This window comes from Henckelia pumila, chromosome 3 (genome assembly GCF_033568475.1).
Source record: "Henckelia pumila isolate YLH828 chromosome 3, ASM3356847v2, whole genome shotgun sequence".
Taxonomy (NCBI): Eukaryota; Viridiplantae; Streptophyta; class Magnoliopsida; order Lamiales; family Gesneriaceae; genus Henckelia; species Henckelia pumila.
The window spans coordinates 21751708-21765563 of record NC_133122.1 but is presented as its reverse complement, the minus strand read 5'-3'; the positions used below and the strand labels follow the sequence as shown (position 1 = coordinate 21765563).

Sequence of the window (13856 nt, the reverse complement as noted above, 5' to 3'; positions counted from 1 at the left end):
TATTTTATTTTTCAATGATGGACGTCTAGCGCTGGAGCGTTCAAAAGACGGCGCTGGGGCACTCGGGACATGAATTTACGGGCGCTGGAGCGCTGTAAAACTAGAGCTGGGGCGCTACTTGTTCTTCCATTTCACTATCTGCGCAACATTTTTGTAAAAATCATAACTTAAGTTCTATCCGTCGGATCGAGCTGAAATTTAGACAAAAACTTTAAAACATCCTAAATATAATTTGAATGGTGAATATTTGATTTGGATGTCTGTAATATTCCCAGCAATTTTCTGAAGTTTGATCTCCCGTTATTCGGCTTTCCGCTTCTTCTTACTACTTTTCTTGAAATCCTTGCAACTCACAAAAACAAAAACAAATACGCATAATATTTATTCGATACATCACAAAATCCAATTCAAATCATATATAAATTAAGTGCATAAAATGCACTTATCAAATCCCCCCAAACTTAGACTTCTGCTAGTCCCGAGCAAAACAGTAATGAGCAATATAGTCGATCTTTGAATTTTTACATTTCAAGATTCAATACACATGCCCGCTAATTTTCTCAAGAGTTCTCGTGTGTGTGTGTGATTTTCCAATCTCATCTACCCACCTAACTTTCGGTAAAATCATGCAATCCGTAAGCTTCATAAAATCATTAACTCCGCCCTCAAGTTTCAAAATACTCTCAACCAAGTTCAACTTTTACTCACACAGATCAACAGGACTTTTTCGGTTAACATTAGGCTCAAGTATAATCAGCAGGAGATAAGCATCCATATGTATATCAATGTAAACAAGGACTCATGATGCAAAGCAAAGGGAATTCAATATTTTCAATTTGTGCAGGATTATGAGTAGCTAAAAATTTTTTATTTGCATTGCCAGACATTAGTCTTGGCTTTCTTCTACTCCATACATCTCCATCTTTATGCCTTGTATTTGGACTAGAATTTCAATCCTTTTTTTTAAGGCCTCCCCTCACCTTACTTTCTCCGCCATTACTTTTCTTTGAACTTTTTAGCTACTCAATTTGTTGTGGATTTTTCATGAATATAGAATGGCTAAAAAAAACTCAATAGATTCAAAAAAAACACCTAAATCACTTCTGTATTCATAAAAATCTATCTCAGTTTCAAGCAAAAATCACAAGAGTTAAGAATCAATTCCTCTAATCCACATCACAAATCCACATAATTTTTTTTTAATTGCTAGGAGTATCAAAAATCATGGCATTCGTGCATAAATGTGAGAACTCAAGATTAAATATAGCTAACATGAACTTTTTCAGCGGAAAATTTTTTTTTATTTTCATCATAGGCCAACACAATTACAACATCATGCCTTCAACTCCTACTAACTCATAAAAAATTTCAGATTTTCACAATTTTTAAACATCCCCCAAACTTAAATTGTGCATTGTCCTCAATGTACAGTATTCATTAAAAATAAGGGACACATACCTTAGGCACCAAGCGTCAGTACTTGGCACCATCTTAATCACTCAAAACTCTTCATCAGGGGTGACTCCTAAACTCTTTCAGCTCCATACTTTTTCACCTACACAATTCAAAATCATTATTTATGTCTAGTTTTCTCATGATAAAAAATAATAAAAAGGAAAACAACTAAAATAAAAGAAACAATAAAGCAAATAAAAAAAATCGCTTGGGTTGCCTCCCAAGAAGCGCTTAGTTTATAGTCCATAGCCCGACCATATTCAACAATATTCTTGATCTTTGCTTTCTTTCTCTTCTTCTTCTTTGCTACCTTCGGATAATTCTCTCTTGGCAATTCTACAGCACTAACAACTTTGCAGCAACATTCTATCTTCTTTGATTGTTCAATCATGAACACTTTTTCCATGGATGAATTTTTAACCTCCTTATAAACATTAAAGATCACCTTCTCACCATCAACTCCCATCATCAACTCACCTTTCTTCACATCAATCTTGGCTTCAGCAGTAGCCAAGAACGGTCTCCCCAAAATCAATGACATATTTGCATCCTCCTCCATATCTAGCACAACAAAATCCACAGGAAAAATAAATTTATCTAATTTTACCAGTACATCCTCAATGATTCCAAACGGATATGTGATAGATCTGTCAGCTAGCTTCAATGCGGTTGTCATGGGTTTCACCTCTCCAAGTCCCAAACTCCTGAAAACAGACAAAGGCATTAAGTTAATGCTAGCTCCTAAATCAAGAAGTGTTTTATTAAAATTAGAAGAACCAATAATGCAAGAAAATTTAAAACTCCCTAGATCTTTTAATTTTTGTGGTAGCTTCTTTTGCAGGATAGCACTGCACTCTTCATTCAGGTTGACAGTCTCGAACTCCTCCACCTTCCGCGGCATCTGCTCCAAAGCATCAGCGAATGGAATATTAATATGAATTTTCTTGAAGATGTCAAGAAACTTAGAAAACTTCTCATCCAACGCTTTCTTCTTGAACCGCTGAGGATATGGCAAAACAGCTTTTGGTACAGGCGGTTTCTCAGGCACAACTGCAGAATTGCTGGAATTTTTGCTAACAGATTTTTCAGACTCCACCACAATCTCTTCAGCCTCTTCATCATCTACTTTCTTTGGGTCATCAACCCCAAGTTCTTTACCACTTCTAAGGGTGATAGCCTTGCACTGCTCCCTTGGATTAACCTCAGTATTGCTAGAAAACACACCTCTCTTCTGATTATTCAATGCATTCGCCAGTTGACCAATTTGTGTTTCAAGATTTTTCATAGAAGCACTCACATTGGTCTAGTGTGTCTCCATACTATCAAGACTATTTTCATTTCTCTTAAATCTTGTGGATGATTCTTCAATAAAATTACTCACCAAATCTTCCAACGATGCCTTACCTTCACCATTCTGAGTATTGAACTCCGGTGGAGGATTCAACACATTCTTATTGTTTGCATAGGAAAAATTCTCATGATTACGCAAACTAGGATGATATTGATTGGGTACAGGATTACCTCGATAATTTTTGTAATTCCTGTTATTCACATAATGAGCTTGCTCCACACTTTCAAATCCATCAGCAGAATTTACGGTAGTCGCCAGCGTTGCTGTCTCATTAGAACTTTGATTTCCTTTGGTCAGTGCAGCCAACTGTGTAGAAATAGTAGCCATCTGAGCAGTCAAAGCAGTGAATGCGTCAATCTCATGAATTCCAGCAGACTTCCTTATTGCAGATCTCTCACTCGGCCACTGATAACTGTTAACAGTCATTTGCTCAAGCATCTCATAAGCCTGTTCAGGAAATTTAGAAAATATTGAACCTCCAGCTGCAACATCCACAGAAATACGAGTTGGCCCATTCAAACCATTGTAGAATAACTCAATCTGTTCCCAGTCCGAAAAATTATGATTTGGACACTTCCTAAGAAACTCCTTGTACCGCTCCCAAGCTTCATACAATTGCTCAAAATCTTGCTGTTTGAATGTAGTGATCTCTATTTTCAACTGAGCAGACTTAGCAGGTGGGAAATACTTAGCCAGAAATTTAGAATCCATATCATCCCATGTAGTGATACTCCCAAGAGGTAGTGATTGCAACCAACTACGAGCATTGTCCCTAAGAAAAAACGGGAACAATCGTAGTTTGATGGTGTCTTCAGTAACAACATGAATCTTCACTGTGTCAGCAATCTCCAGAAAAGTACGCAGATGCAGATTTGGATCTTCAGTAGATGCACCCCTGAACTGATTCTGCTGCACCATATTAATCAGAGCTGGCTTCAACTCAAAATTATTCGCCGTGATGTTCTGCCGAGCTATCCCAGAATAATGAGTATTGATCACCAGTCGAAAGTGATCTCTGATCGGCACCGGAGCATTATTAACAGATTTTTCCCTTTCTTCAGCCATTTGTTGCAACTCTTCTCTTCTAGCTTTTCGCAAAGCTTTAGCAGTTTTTTCGATTTCCGAATCAAAGAGCAGTGAGTCGTAACTTTGGCTTTTTCGCATAAACTGCATAGACAGGAAAAAATTAAAATTAGAACCAACAAAAGAAATAAAATGTTCTAAATCAAAATTAAGACTAATTAGCATAATTTAATATAAATCAAATAAAATTCACTCCCCGGCAACGGCGCCAAAAACTTGTTGCGTGTTTTTCGCTCGCAAGCGCACGATGTCAAGTTATAATATAAGAATTAAGTCCAAGTCGATCCCACGGAGAATGAATAAATGATATTATATCAAATATTTGCAACTAATAAAATCCTAATCCTATGTAGAGCTACAAAAATGGTTTGATTTTTATAAAACTAAAATTTGCAAGAAACAAAACTAAATAACCACGAGTTCACGAGAGAAAAATTCAATAAGCGAAGAATGCTAGAGGTTCGACTTCACTTGACTGTGTACCACAATTTATTTATAATGATTGTTCAATTATCAATTCTTCTAGTTTATTAGCCATGAATCCCTATTATTTTCTACTACCTCTCTCGAGTGTCAAGCAGAAATTCGTATTCAATAACAAACTCAATATCTCTATCAAAGTTCAATTATTAAATCTGGTAAATAGCACAAGAATTCTTCTAAAGGCTTCAATGGAGTTATATGCCTCTCGAACAATATAAACACCAAAGATGTATTTTTCTATGTCGTATTCAAAATCTCCTCTCTCGAGTGATAGATTCTAAATAAAATATCATTTAATTTATGGCCAGTAAATTGAACTCAATCAATTCAGGAAAACACAAATAAACCAAATGAATAATTCTAATATATCAATCAAAATATCAAAAACATGGTTTCAAGTCAAGCTACGTCGTCCCTCTAGACAAAGGAATTAGTTCATAATGAAAATAAAAACCAAACAAAGCATGTTCTTGAACATCATTCAAAAATTAGGAGAAAGAATGAAATAAAAACGAAGGTAGATGATGCTTCTCCGTCTCCGGTAGTCGCTTCATCCGTTTTCGTGCCAAGAATGCTTCTTCTCCCTTTTCCTTGGTCTCTAGCCATCTCTAGCCTTCAAAAACTCTGAATACTCTCTAAACCCTCGTATCCTCCAGAATAAGTCATAAAATCCCTTTTAAAACTCGATTAAAGACTTTTCATATTTTTGAAGACTGCGCAGCGCTGGAGCGCTAATAATTCGGCGCTGGGGCGCTCAAGTTTCGTATTTTATTTTTCAATGACGGACATCTAGCGCTGGAGCGCTCAAAAGACGGCGCTCGGGACATGAATTTACGGGCGCTGGAGCGCTGGAAAACTAGAGCTGAGGCGCTACTTGTTCTTCCATTTCACCATCTGCGCAGCATTTTTGTAAAAATCATAACTTAAGTTCTAGCCGTCGGATCGAGCTGAAATTTGCACAGAAACTTTAAAACATCTTAAACTTCAATTTGAATGGTGAAGATCGGATTTAGATGTATGTAACATTCCCAGTAATTTTCTGAAGTTTGCTGTCCCGTAATTCGGCTTTCCGCTTCTTCTTGCTACTTTTCTTCAAATCCTTGCAACTCACAAAAACAACAACAAATACGCATAATATTCACTCGATACATCACAAAATCCAAGTCAAATCATATATAAATTAAGTGCATAAATTGCACTTATCAATCATCCCAAAGAATGGTTTATCGACACCGGAGCGACGCGACATGTCTGTGCTGACAAAGATCTATTCTCGAAGTATACTTCTATAAGTGGACGAGAGCTCTATATGGGTAACAATGCGACTTCTAAGATCGTTGGATTAGGCAAAGTGGTGATCAAGATAACTTTGGAAAAAAAGCTTACTCTTATTGATGTCCTCCATGTTTCGGACATAAGGAAGAATCTTGTATTCGGTTCTATGCTTGTTAAGGCCGGATTTAGAATAGTTTTTGAAGCTGGAAAAGTTGTAATAATGAAAAATGAACAGTTCCTAGGAAAAAGATATATAGAAAAGGGACTCTTCAAGATGAATGTAATGACTATACTTCGTGATCTTGAAAGTAATAAAGTTAATGCTTTAAATTACTTGGTTGAATGTTTTAATTTATGGCATACTAGATTAGGACATGTTAACTTCAACACTTTGAGAAAACTTGGAAAACTAAATCTTATTCCAAGGACTAAGATTTATTCAAACTACAAATGTGAAGTATGTGTTGAAGCTAAATTAACTAAAGTACATTTTCACACTGTGGAAAGAAGTACAATACCTCTAGAACTAATTCACACCGATGTGTGTGATTTAAAGTTTGTACAAACTAGAGGTGGGAAAAAGTACTTTATTACATTCATAGATGATTGCACAAGATTCTGTTATGTGTTTATTTTAAGAAGCAAAGATGAAGCTCTTGAAGCATTTAAGACCTATAAGAATGAAGTTGAAAATCAATTAGGCAAACGAATCAAGAAAATTCGAAGTGATAGAGGAGGTGAATATGTTGCTCCGTTTGAAGAATTTTGCAATGAATCTGGCATTATTCATCAAACAATTGCTCCTTATTCACCACAATCTAATGGTGTTACGGAAAGGAAAAACCGTAATCTGAAATAAATGATGAATGTCATGCTAATAAGTTCTGGACTACCCCAAAACTTGTGGGGGGAAGCAATACTTTCGACAAATCATATTCTTTACAAAATTTCACATAAAAATAAGAATGAAACTCCTTACGAATTATGGAAAGGTCATAAGCCCTCATACAAATATTTGAAAGTGTGGGGGTGTTTGGCGAAAGTAGAAATACCAAATCCAAAACAAGTGAAGATTGGACCTAAGACTGTAGATTGCATCTTCATAGGATATGCAAACAACAGTAGTGCATATAAATTCCTAGTTCACAAGTCAGTAATTCCTGATATACATGAGAATACGATTATTGAGTCAAGAAATGCTGCATTTTTTGAGAACGTCTTTCCTTGTAAAGAAGAAAAAAGCTCTTCCAAAAGAGTTCATGAATCCACTAATGAGAAAACTCATGAAAGTGAAGAACCAAGGCGTAGTAAGAGAGCTAAGATAGCTAAAACTTTTGGTCTTGATTTTCTTAGTTATGCTATAGAAAATGATCAAAGGACCTTAAGCGAAGCGTTATCTAGTCCTGACGCTCCGCTTTGGAAAGAGGCCATAAACAGTAAAATAAATTCCATCATGCAAAATCATACTTGGGAGTTAGTAGATCTCCCACCGGGAAGCAAACCTTTAGGATGCAAATGGATCTTAAAAAGGAAATACAAAGCTGATGGAACGGTGGAAAAATACAAAGCAAGGTTGGTGGCCAAATGATTTAGACAAAAAGAAGGGTTGGATTTCTTCGACACATATTCACCTGTTACGAGAATAACGTCTATTCGAGTACTTATAGCAAAATCTGCTTTAAATAATATTGAAATACATCAAATGGATGTAAAAACGACCTTTTTAAATGGTGAGTTAGAGGAAAAAATATATATGGCACAACCTGAAGGATTCATTGCTCCCGATCAAGAAAAAAAAGTGTGTCGACTCATTAAATCTTTGTATGGGCTAAAACATGCTCCTAAACAATGGCATGAAAAATTTGACAAAACAATGATGTCAAATGGATTCAAGATTAATGAGTGTGATAAATTTGTTTATATAAAAGGCACACATGACTCGTATGTAATTGTTTGTCTGTATGTAGACGACATGCTCATAATGGATAGTAATCATGATATCATCATGAAAACTAAGAAAATGTTGACAAAACATTTTGATATGAAAGATATGAAAGACGTTTTAGGAATTAAGATTGTAAAAGCGCCTGAAGGAATTATCCTAACACAATCTTATTATATTGAGAAAGTACTTAGGAAATTCAACGCGTATGATGTTACGTCGTTAAGATCACCCGTGGATTTAAGTTTACATTTATCCAAAAATCGAGGTGAACCCGTGTCTCAACAACAATATGCAAGGATAATTGGGAGTCTAATGTATATTACAAATTGTACTCTTCCTGATATTTCATACTCAATAAATAAATTGAGTAGATTTACAATTAATCCTAGTCATGATCATTGGAAAGCATTGGAAAGAGTATTTAAATACTTAAAGTATTCAATGGACTATGGATTACATTATGCAACATATCCTTCTGTACTTGAAGGATAATGTGATGCAAATTGGATTTCAAACACAAAAGACTCGAAGTTCACAAGTGGATATGTATTCACCATCGGTGGAGGAGCTGTGTCATGAAAATCCTCTAAACAAACGTGTATAGCTCATTCAACAATAGAATTGGAATTCATAGCTTTAGACAAAGCGGGAGAAGAAGCGGAATGGCTCTGTAATTTCCTAGAAGATATTTCGTGTTGGACAAAACCAGTGCCAGCAATAATGATACATTGCGATAGTCAATCGGCTATAGGTAGGGCACAAAGTAGTATGTATAATGGTAAGTCAAGACACATACGTCGAAGACATAATACCAATAGGCAGTTGATCTCAAATGGAGTTATCGCAGTAGATTATGTAAAATCAAAAGATAACTTAGCGGATCCATTGACAAAAGGTTTAGGTAGAGATCAAGTAAACTGCTTATCAAGAGGAATGAGATTAAAACCTACAAAATTAAAGAATATTCATAGCGGAAACTCAACCTTGTAGATTGGAGATCCCAAGATCTTGGTTCAATGGGAAAATCAAGTTATGAATGTTCTCTTGCACTTAGAACTTTGTTCTATTCTCATTCCTAGGATAAAAGTACAACCTGTGCAAGTAGTGAGGTTAAGTTTTAAACAAACTTTTAATGATTCCTATATTTCTATAAGAAATAGAGTATGACAGGATACTCATATAATAGGAGGTCACCTATTTAAGTGTGAAGACGGGCCGCTTTAATGAAACACTTAAGAATCCAAGATGTTGTCCAGGGCCAAAATGGACAAAACTGTGAGAACAAATAAAGTGTGAGAAAAAAATTATTGTGTGAATACGGTTGTCTTGGTTTACATCAACATCTGAATAGTTCAAGACATTAAGTTCACTAGGCAGCCTAGTAAATCCGATAGTATTTCACTAAGGAAGGTTCAAAGCCGCAAGCTACATCTCCCCATGCAATAATTTTTTGCAAGAAACTCTGTTTTAGCATATGCATACATATTCGCATAAATCATATTCATGTGGGGGATTGTTGGAAATTTTGTTTGGACAAGTGTTGGGAAAATTGGTATGAATGAGATTAATACTCATTGTCCCACATTGGTAAAATGTGGAAAAGGATGACACTATATAATGCCTAAGATGAGACAAGGGGTTGGGGCCCAAAGGGGTACCCATGTTTGTTAAGGGGAGCGGACCTAGTCTAGGCTAGGTTCGAACCATTAGCCACATGCACGCGTGCCGCCGTCCGGCCGGCACGGTACGAGCGTGGGCTGGGCTGGGCTTTGACATGATATAAATTTTTTGGACAAAAATTAATTCAATATTTTATTTTTGTTTCCGAAATAGTGCAACCATTCAGCTCAAATCAGTGCATCTTTTCTTGTGAACGGACACAACTTTTGGGTCCGAACCAGTGCGTCTTTTCAGTCCAAAGAATTGCGTCTCTTTGCCCATGCATGCAGCGAAGAGGTGCGGCTGTCTGATACATCCTTACAACGTCTATAAATAGACACCATATGCATTTATTCCAACTCGCTCATTTCTGAATTCTCTTTTCTTCTCTTGCATACTCATATCGAGTCTGAGTTTCTTAAACACTTGAAAGTGTTCGTAGTGCTTCGATTTTGTAGTGCTACTAATCGAAATTGGAGATAGCGTTCTATCTTGGGAGACTTTGATCAACCCGTAAGCACCTAGGCGGGCAAATTTGTCTTAAAGATAGAGAGTTAAACTCTCGGCTCGCTATATACTGTTTTGCTGCGTGCATGCTGTTGAAAGATCAATAACAATATATATATTATATATATATATTACAATTACATATGGTGTAATTCGATGTGAAAATAATTAAACATGTAAGAACGTAACTGTAAAAATAATTAAGTTGTTACCGTAAGTGACTTTTGTTTAGATATTTTGGTCGGAGAAAGAAAGCAACACACCTAGTTATATATAAAATGACTAGATATATCATAATATGGTACTTCAATACATCATACAAGTATCTATATAAGGATTTGAATCAAGAATAATAATTCCTATGAAATTTAGTTAAACCACCTACATAGAATAATTTGGTCATGTTCATCTTAATCGTGTAAGAGAGTAATTGTGTTAGTTAGTTTAGAAAGTGAATTTATTATTATTATTATTATTATTATTATTATTATTATTATTATTTTTATATTGATATTTTGGAGAAAGAAACATGAAACAAGTAGAGATATATTAGACATTGACAATATGTTACTTAATTGCTCATTTCAAATCAATGAATATATATCTTAATCAACCACATGTTTGAATTATGCAATATATTGTATTTTGAATATTTAATCAAAGATAAAGACTCCGTTTGGAAAGTATTTAAAAAACGTTTTTATAAGTGTTTTTTAATTTTTTTATAAAATTTCATAAAATATTTTTCCTCCTTTTTATTTTTTCATTCATTTCATCTTACCATTAAGATATATAATGCAATTGAATGTAATGCAAATAACGATAACTTCATTGCAATTTTATATCTTGCAAAACCCAAAACAAGCGTCATATATATTAATTAATTAATGGCAAGAAAAAGCTGCATTCAGTACGTACACAATAATAATAATAATAATAATAATAATAATAATAATACATAAAATGCATTTAACCCATGCATTTACACAACGACTAACCACAAAAACAAACAAGAATTACAATATATATATATAATAACTAATAAGAGAAAACTACCAAGTAAGAGGAGACAAGGAGTCTAAAATTATTGTGTGGTTGATTTGACCATTGCTTCCACTTGGGACTTCCCATGGGGACCCTTTGTCCTAATATACAGCCTATATGCATCAAATGTCATGGCTGGATATAAGGTCGGACGCTCCTCCGAAACTAGAGGCTCCGCTGGCTTGATCACTATGTCTCCCTTTGGGTTGTAGAAGTAAGCAAGGGACACCCTCTCCTTCTGCGCGTTCACGATCACTCGATGTTCCACGCTTTTGTAGTTTCCGTTGCTCATTATCTGTAATTTTATGTCATCCTAGCTTGTGTCAAGAAACTGTGAAACATAATTTTTCTAGCTAGGATCAAACTTTACATTTTTTTGTTGAGAAATATATATAGTTTGTTAGTATTGGATCTTGGATTTGAAACATCTTCCCAAATTTGAAAGATGTGCCCTAATCATGTTGTGATTCTATGGATGCATATATAGATTAGTGGATTTTGTTCATGCTACGTACGTACACATGCAGGTTGATTGATTTTAATTGAATAACACTCTTGTGAGACGATCTCATCCGTAAGATGAGTCAACCCTACTCATATTTATAATAATAAGTAATACTTTTGGCATAAATGTAATGTGTTTTAATGGATAACTCATATAAAAACTCGTCTCAAAAAAATAAGACCGTCTCATGGGAATTTTTGTCATTTTAATTTCACCTCACATATGTACACAACATATAAAATGGCCATACGTGCGTGTTATAATTAATCAGAACACGACAAGGTAAAAAAAGATATAGAGATATTTTATTATTTAGACGAGTCATGACCCCACCCTTATGGTATATTGAGATACATTATAGAAAGTCGTTTTTTTTTTTTTTTCAAATTAAAAAGTTGACAGAAGCTAGATAACCAAACCTCAAGTTGATCCGCCAAGTTGACTATGAAGGCGTTAGGCAGGGGATTGACGGTGACCCATTTACCGGCATGGCGAACTTGGAGACCCGGCACATTTTCGTCGGGGAACAAAAGGGTCATGATACCCGGATCCGAATGGGACGAAAGACCCAACGTAAGATCCGGTTGAGGGCATTTGGGGTAGAAGTTAGCCCTCAAGCATGCACCTATTTCATCGTCTCCTCCGAAGGCATCTTGAAGATACCCTTCTCTTAGCCCAAGATTTGTTGAGAAAACCTTCATCAATTTACCACCAAGTTTCACAACTTCTCTACTGTACTCGTCCACCACTTGCCTGAAATTATTATCATGCAACAAATATACATTGTAAATCCTCGATATATATTAACCATATATAATTAATTATCATCTATATATGTATATTTTTGGATCCATAATTAAAAAAATTTGGAAGTTCACAAGGTCGAGGAATAAAATTATAAGCATGTCCAGTGTACCGGTGATCATGTCATGTTTCCCTGACGGGATCAAAGTAAATGAAATATATATATATTCAATGAAATTAAACGATCGGACCCTTAATTATTTTTTAAAACCAATTATTTTATCAAAAATCATAAATTGTACGTACCCCGAACAACTTGTATGCCCCGAGTCTCATTTGATACATAAAAAATATGCAAATATTGACTTTGAATTAATTAGTTACGGAGTATCTGACACGCAATTTCCCTTTGGAAAACGACACTTATAATAAACACGTTTATTTCGTAGCAAATTAAAAAATGGAAATACCTGCAAGAAGCTGGAAGAGTCGGCCATTTGTCCTGATCTCTGAGCCCCACGGGCAGATAGTGAAGAAAGAAGTAATCGCTCCAATCCAGCGAAATCCCTTTCTCAACCCCCAGCCGGCTCCCGTACCCCTCGTAAGTGCTAGGCGAATTCGCGTACTTCTGCTTCTCCTCCAGAGGCAGATGGAAGAACTGGTACCAGGCTTCACGGACACGCGCCATCAGCTCGTGGCTCACTCCGTGGTTCACAACCTGGAAGAACCCCCACTCGCGGCACGCGCTGTCGATGAGTAGGGCCGTCCTTTGTCGGATCGACCCGTCTCCCGAATACAGATCTTTCATGTCTATGGCGGGAATGTTAACTTCTTCGCTCTCGGCTGCTGCCGGTTCCACAGAATTACCAGGCCTTTCCAGTGGCTTCTTCACGTAGCGGTCCGGTATGACCTTTATCCCGCTGTCGGATAAATGTTGCACACGGACCACGGGTTCCGGCCAGCTCGCCAAGCAGTTCATGATGGTAGAAACAGAAACCGGGATATATAATATAAATTAATTACAAATATTCATGGGAATTTTTTCCTTACAAAAAGAGAGAAATGGGAAAATATATATATTTATATATCATCTTGGTGGTGTCTCGATATACAGAAGAGTAGTGGGAGTGGAAGTTGTAAAGATCGATGAGTGGTGAGTGAGGAAAAAGAAAACATAGCACACACATATATATAGAAGAAGATGAAGATATTATAGATATATGGATAGATATAGATAAAGAAAATGTGTGCATATACGTATGTGTGCGCATGCCACCTAGGAATGGAGCAATAACTTATCCGGCGCCGTGAAGAAGTTGATTTCATATTTGATCTCTCTGGCACATGACTGAGAGGAGTGGAGCTGCATACATCCATATTTTATTTTTATTATAAAATATATGTTTTTTGTTCCATGTGCGTATGAAAATAATATTTTTAATAAGATTCGATTTTATTATAATATTGAAGTTACTCAAATCGGATTTTGATTAGGCCAACGATACTCGGGTAAATTTGGTTCCAGATTAGAGGTGTAAAAATGATTATGTTCGCTGGATAGATTTGTGCATGTCATATATAATAGGTGGTTTAGGTTGTCGATTTTTCAACCCACCAAATAGTAGACCGGCCCGTCCCCATCCAGCTTAACAGTTGGTTGTTGTGGGTTGCGGGTTTTTCGTCCCAACTCGTCAAATTACAAATAAGTTTACTGGGTTGTCCCGTCTCGCTATCTAAAATAGGTGGGTTGGATTGATACTTTCGCAAACCACCTAAAAAGTGAGTCGATATGCCTCATCGCGCCA

The 13856-nt window shown here is 36.0% G+C and overlaps 1 protein-coding gene and 1 non-coding gene across 2 annotated transcripts; one reads left to right on the top strand and one right to left on the bottom strand.

Annotated features, from left to right (window-relative positions):
- Positions 1 to 3362: 3362 nt before the first annotated feature.
- On the top strand, positions 3363 to 3468 carry LOC140893937 (small nucleolar RNA R71). Its single transcript, XR_012153495.1, has one exon. It is a non-coding gene; the product is annotated as a small nucleolar RNA R71 (small nucleolar RNA).
- Positions 3469 to 10673: 7205 nt separating this feature from the next.
- On the bottom strand, positions 10674 to 13300 carry LOC140887712 (jasmonate-induced oxygenase 1-like). Its single transcript, XM_073295146.1, has 3 exons — positions 12522 to 13300; positions 11727 to 12060; positions 10674 to 11097 (listed from the first exon to the last, which is right to left on the bottom strand). Exons 1-3 carry the CDS (start codon positions 13028 to 13030, stop codon positions 10843 to 10845), a joined length of 1098 nt encoding a protein of 365 aa, XP_073151247.1. The 5' UTR covers positions 13031 to 13300; the 3' UTR covers positions 10674 to 10842.
- Positions 13301 to 13856: the final 556 nt, after the last annotated feature.

Excerpts from the sequence above, each read along its gene's own strand:
- LOC140887712 (XM_073295146.1), bottom strand. The coding sequence starts at position 13,030 with ATGAACTGCTTGGCGAGCTGGCCGGAACCCGTGGTCCGTGTGCAACAT. Across the intron at positions 12,061-12,521 it reads ACTCTTCCAGCTTCTTGCAG|GCAAGTGGTGGACGAGTACA; the intron begins GTATTTCCATTT and ends TAATAATTTCAG. Across the intron at positions 11,098-11,726 it reads ACTTGGCGGATCAACTTGAG|ATAATGAGCAACGGAAACTA; the intron begins GTTTGGTTATCT and ends ATAAAATTACAG.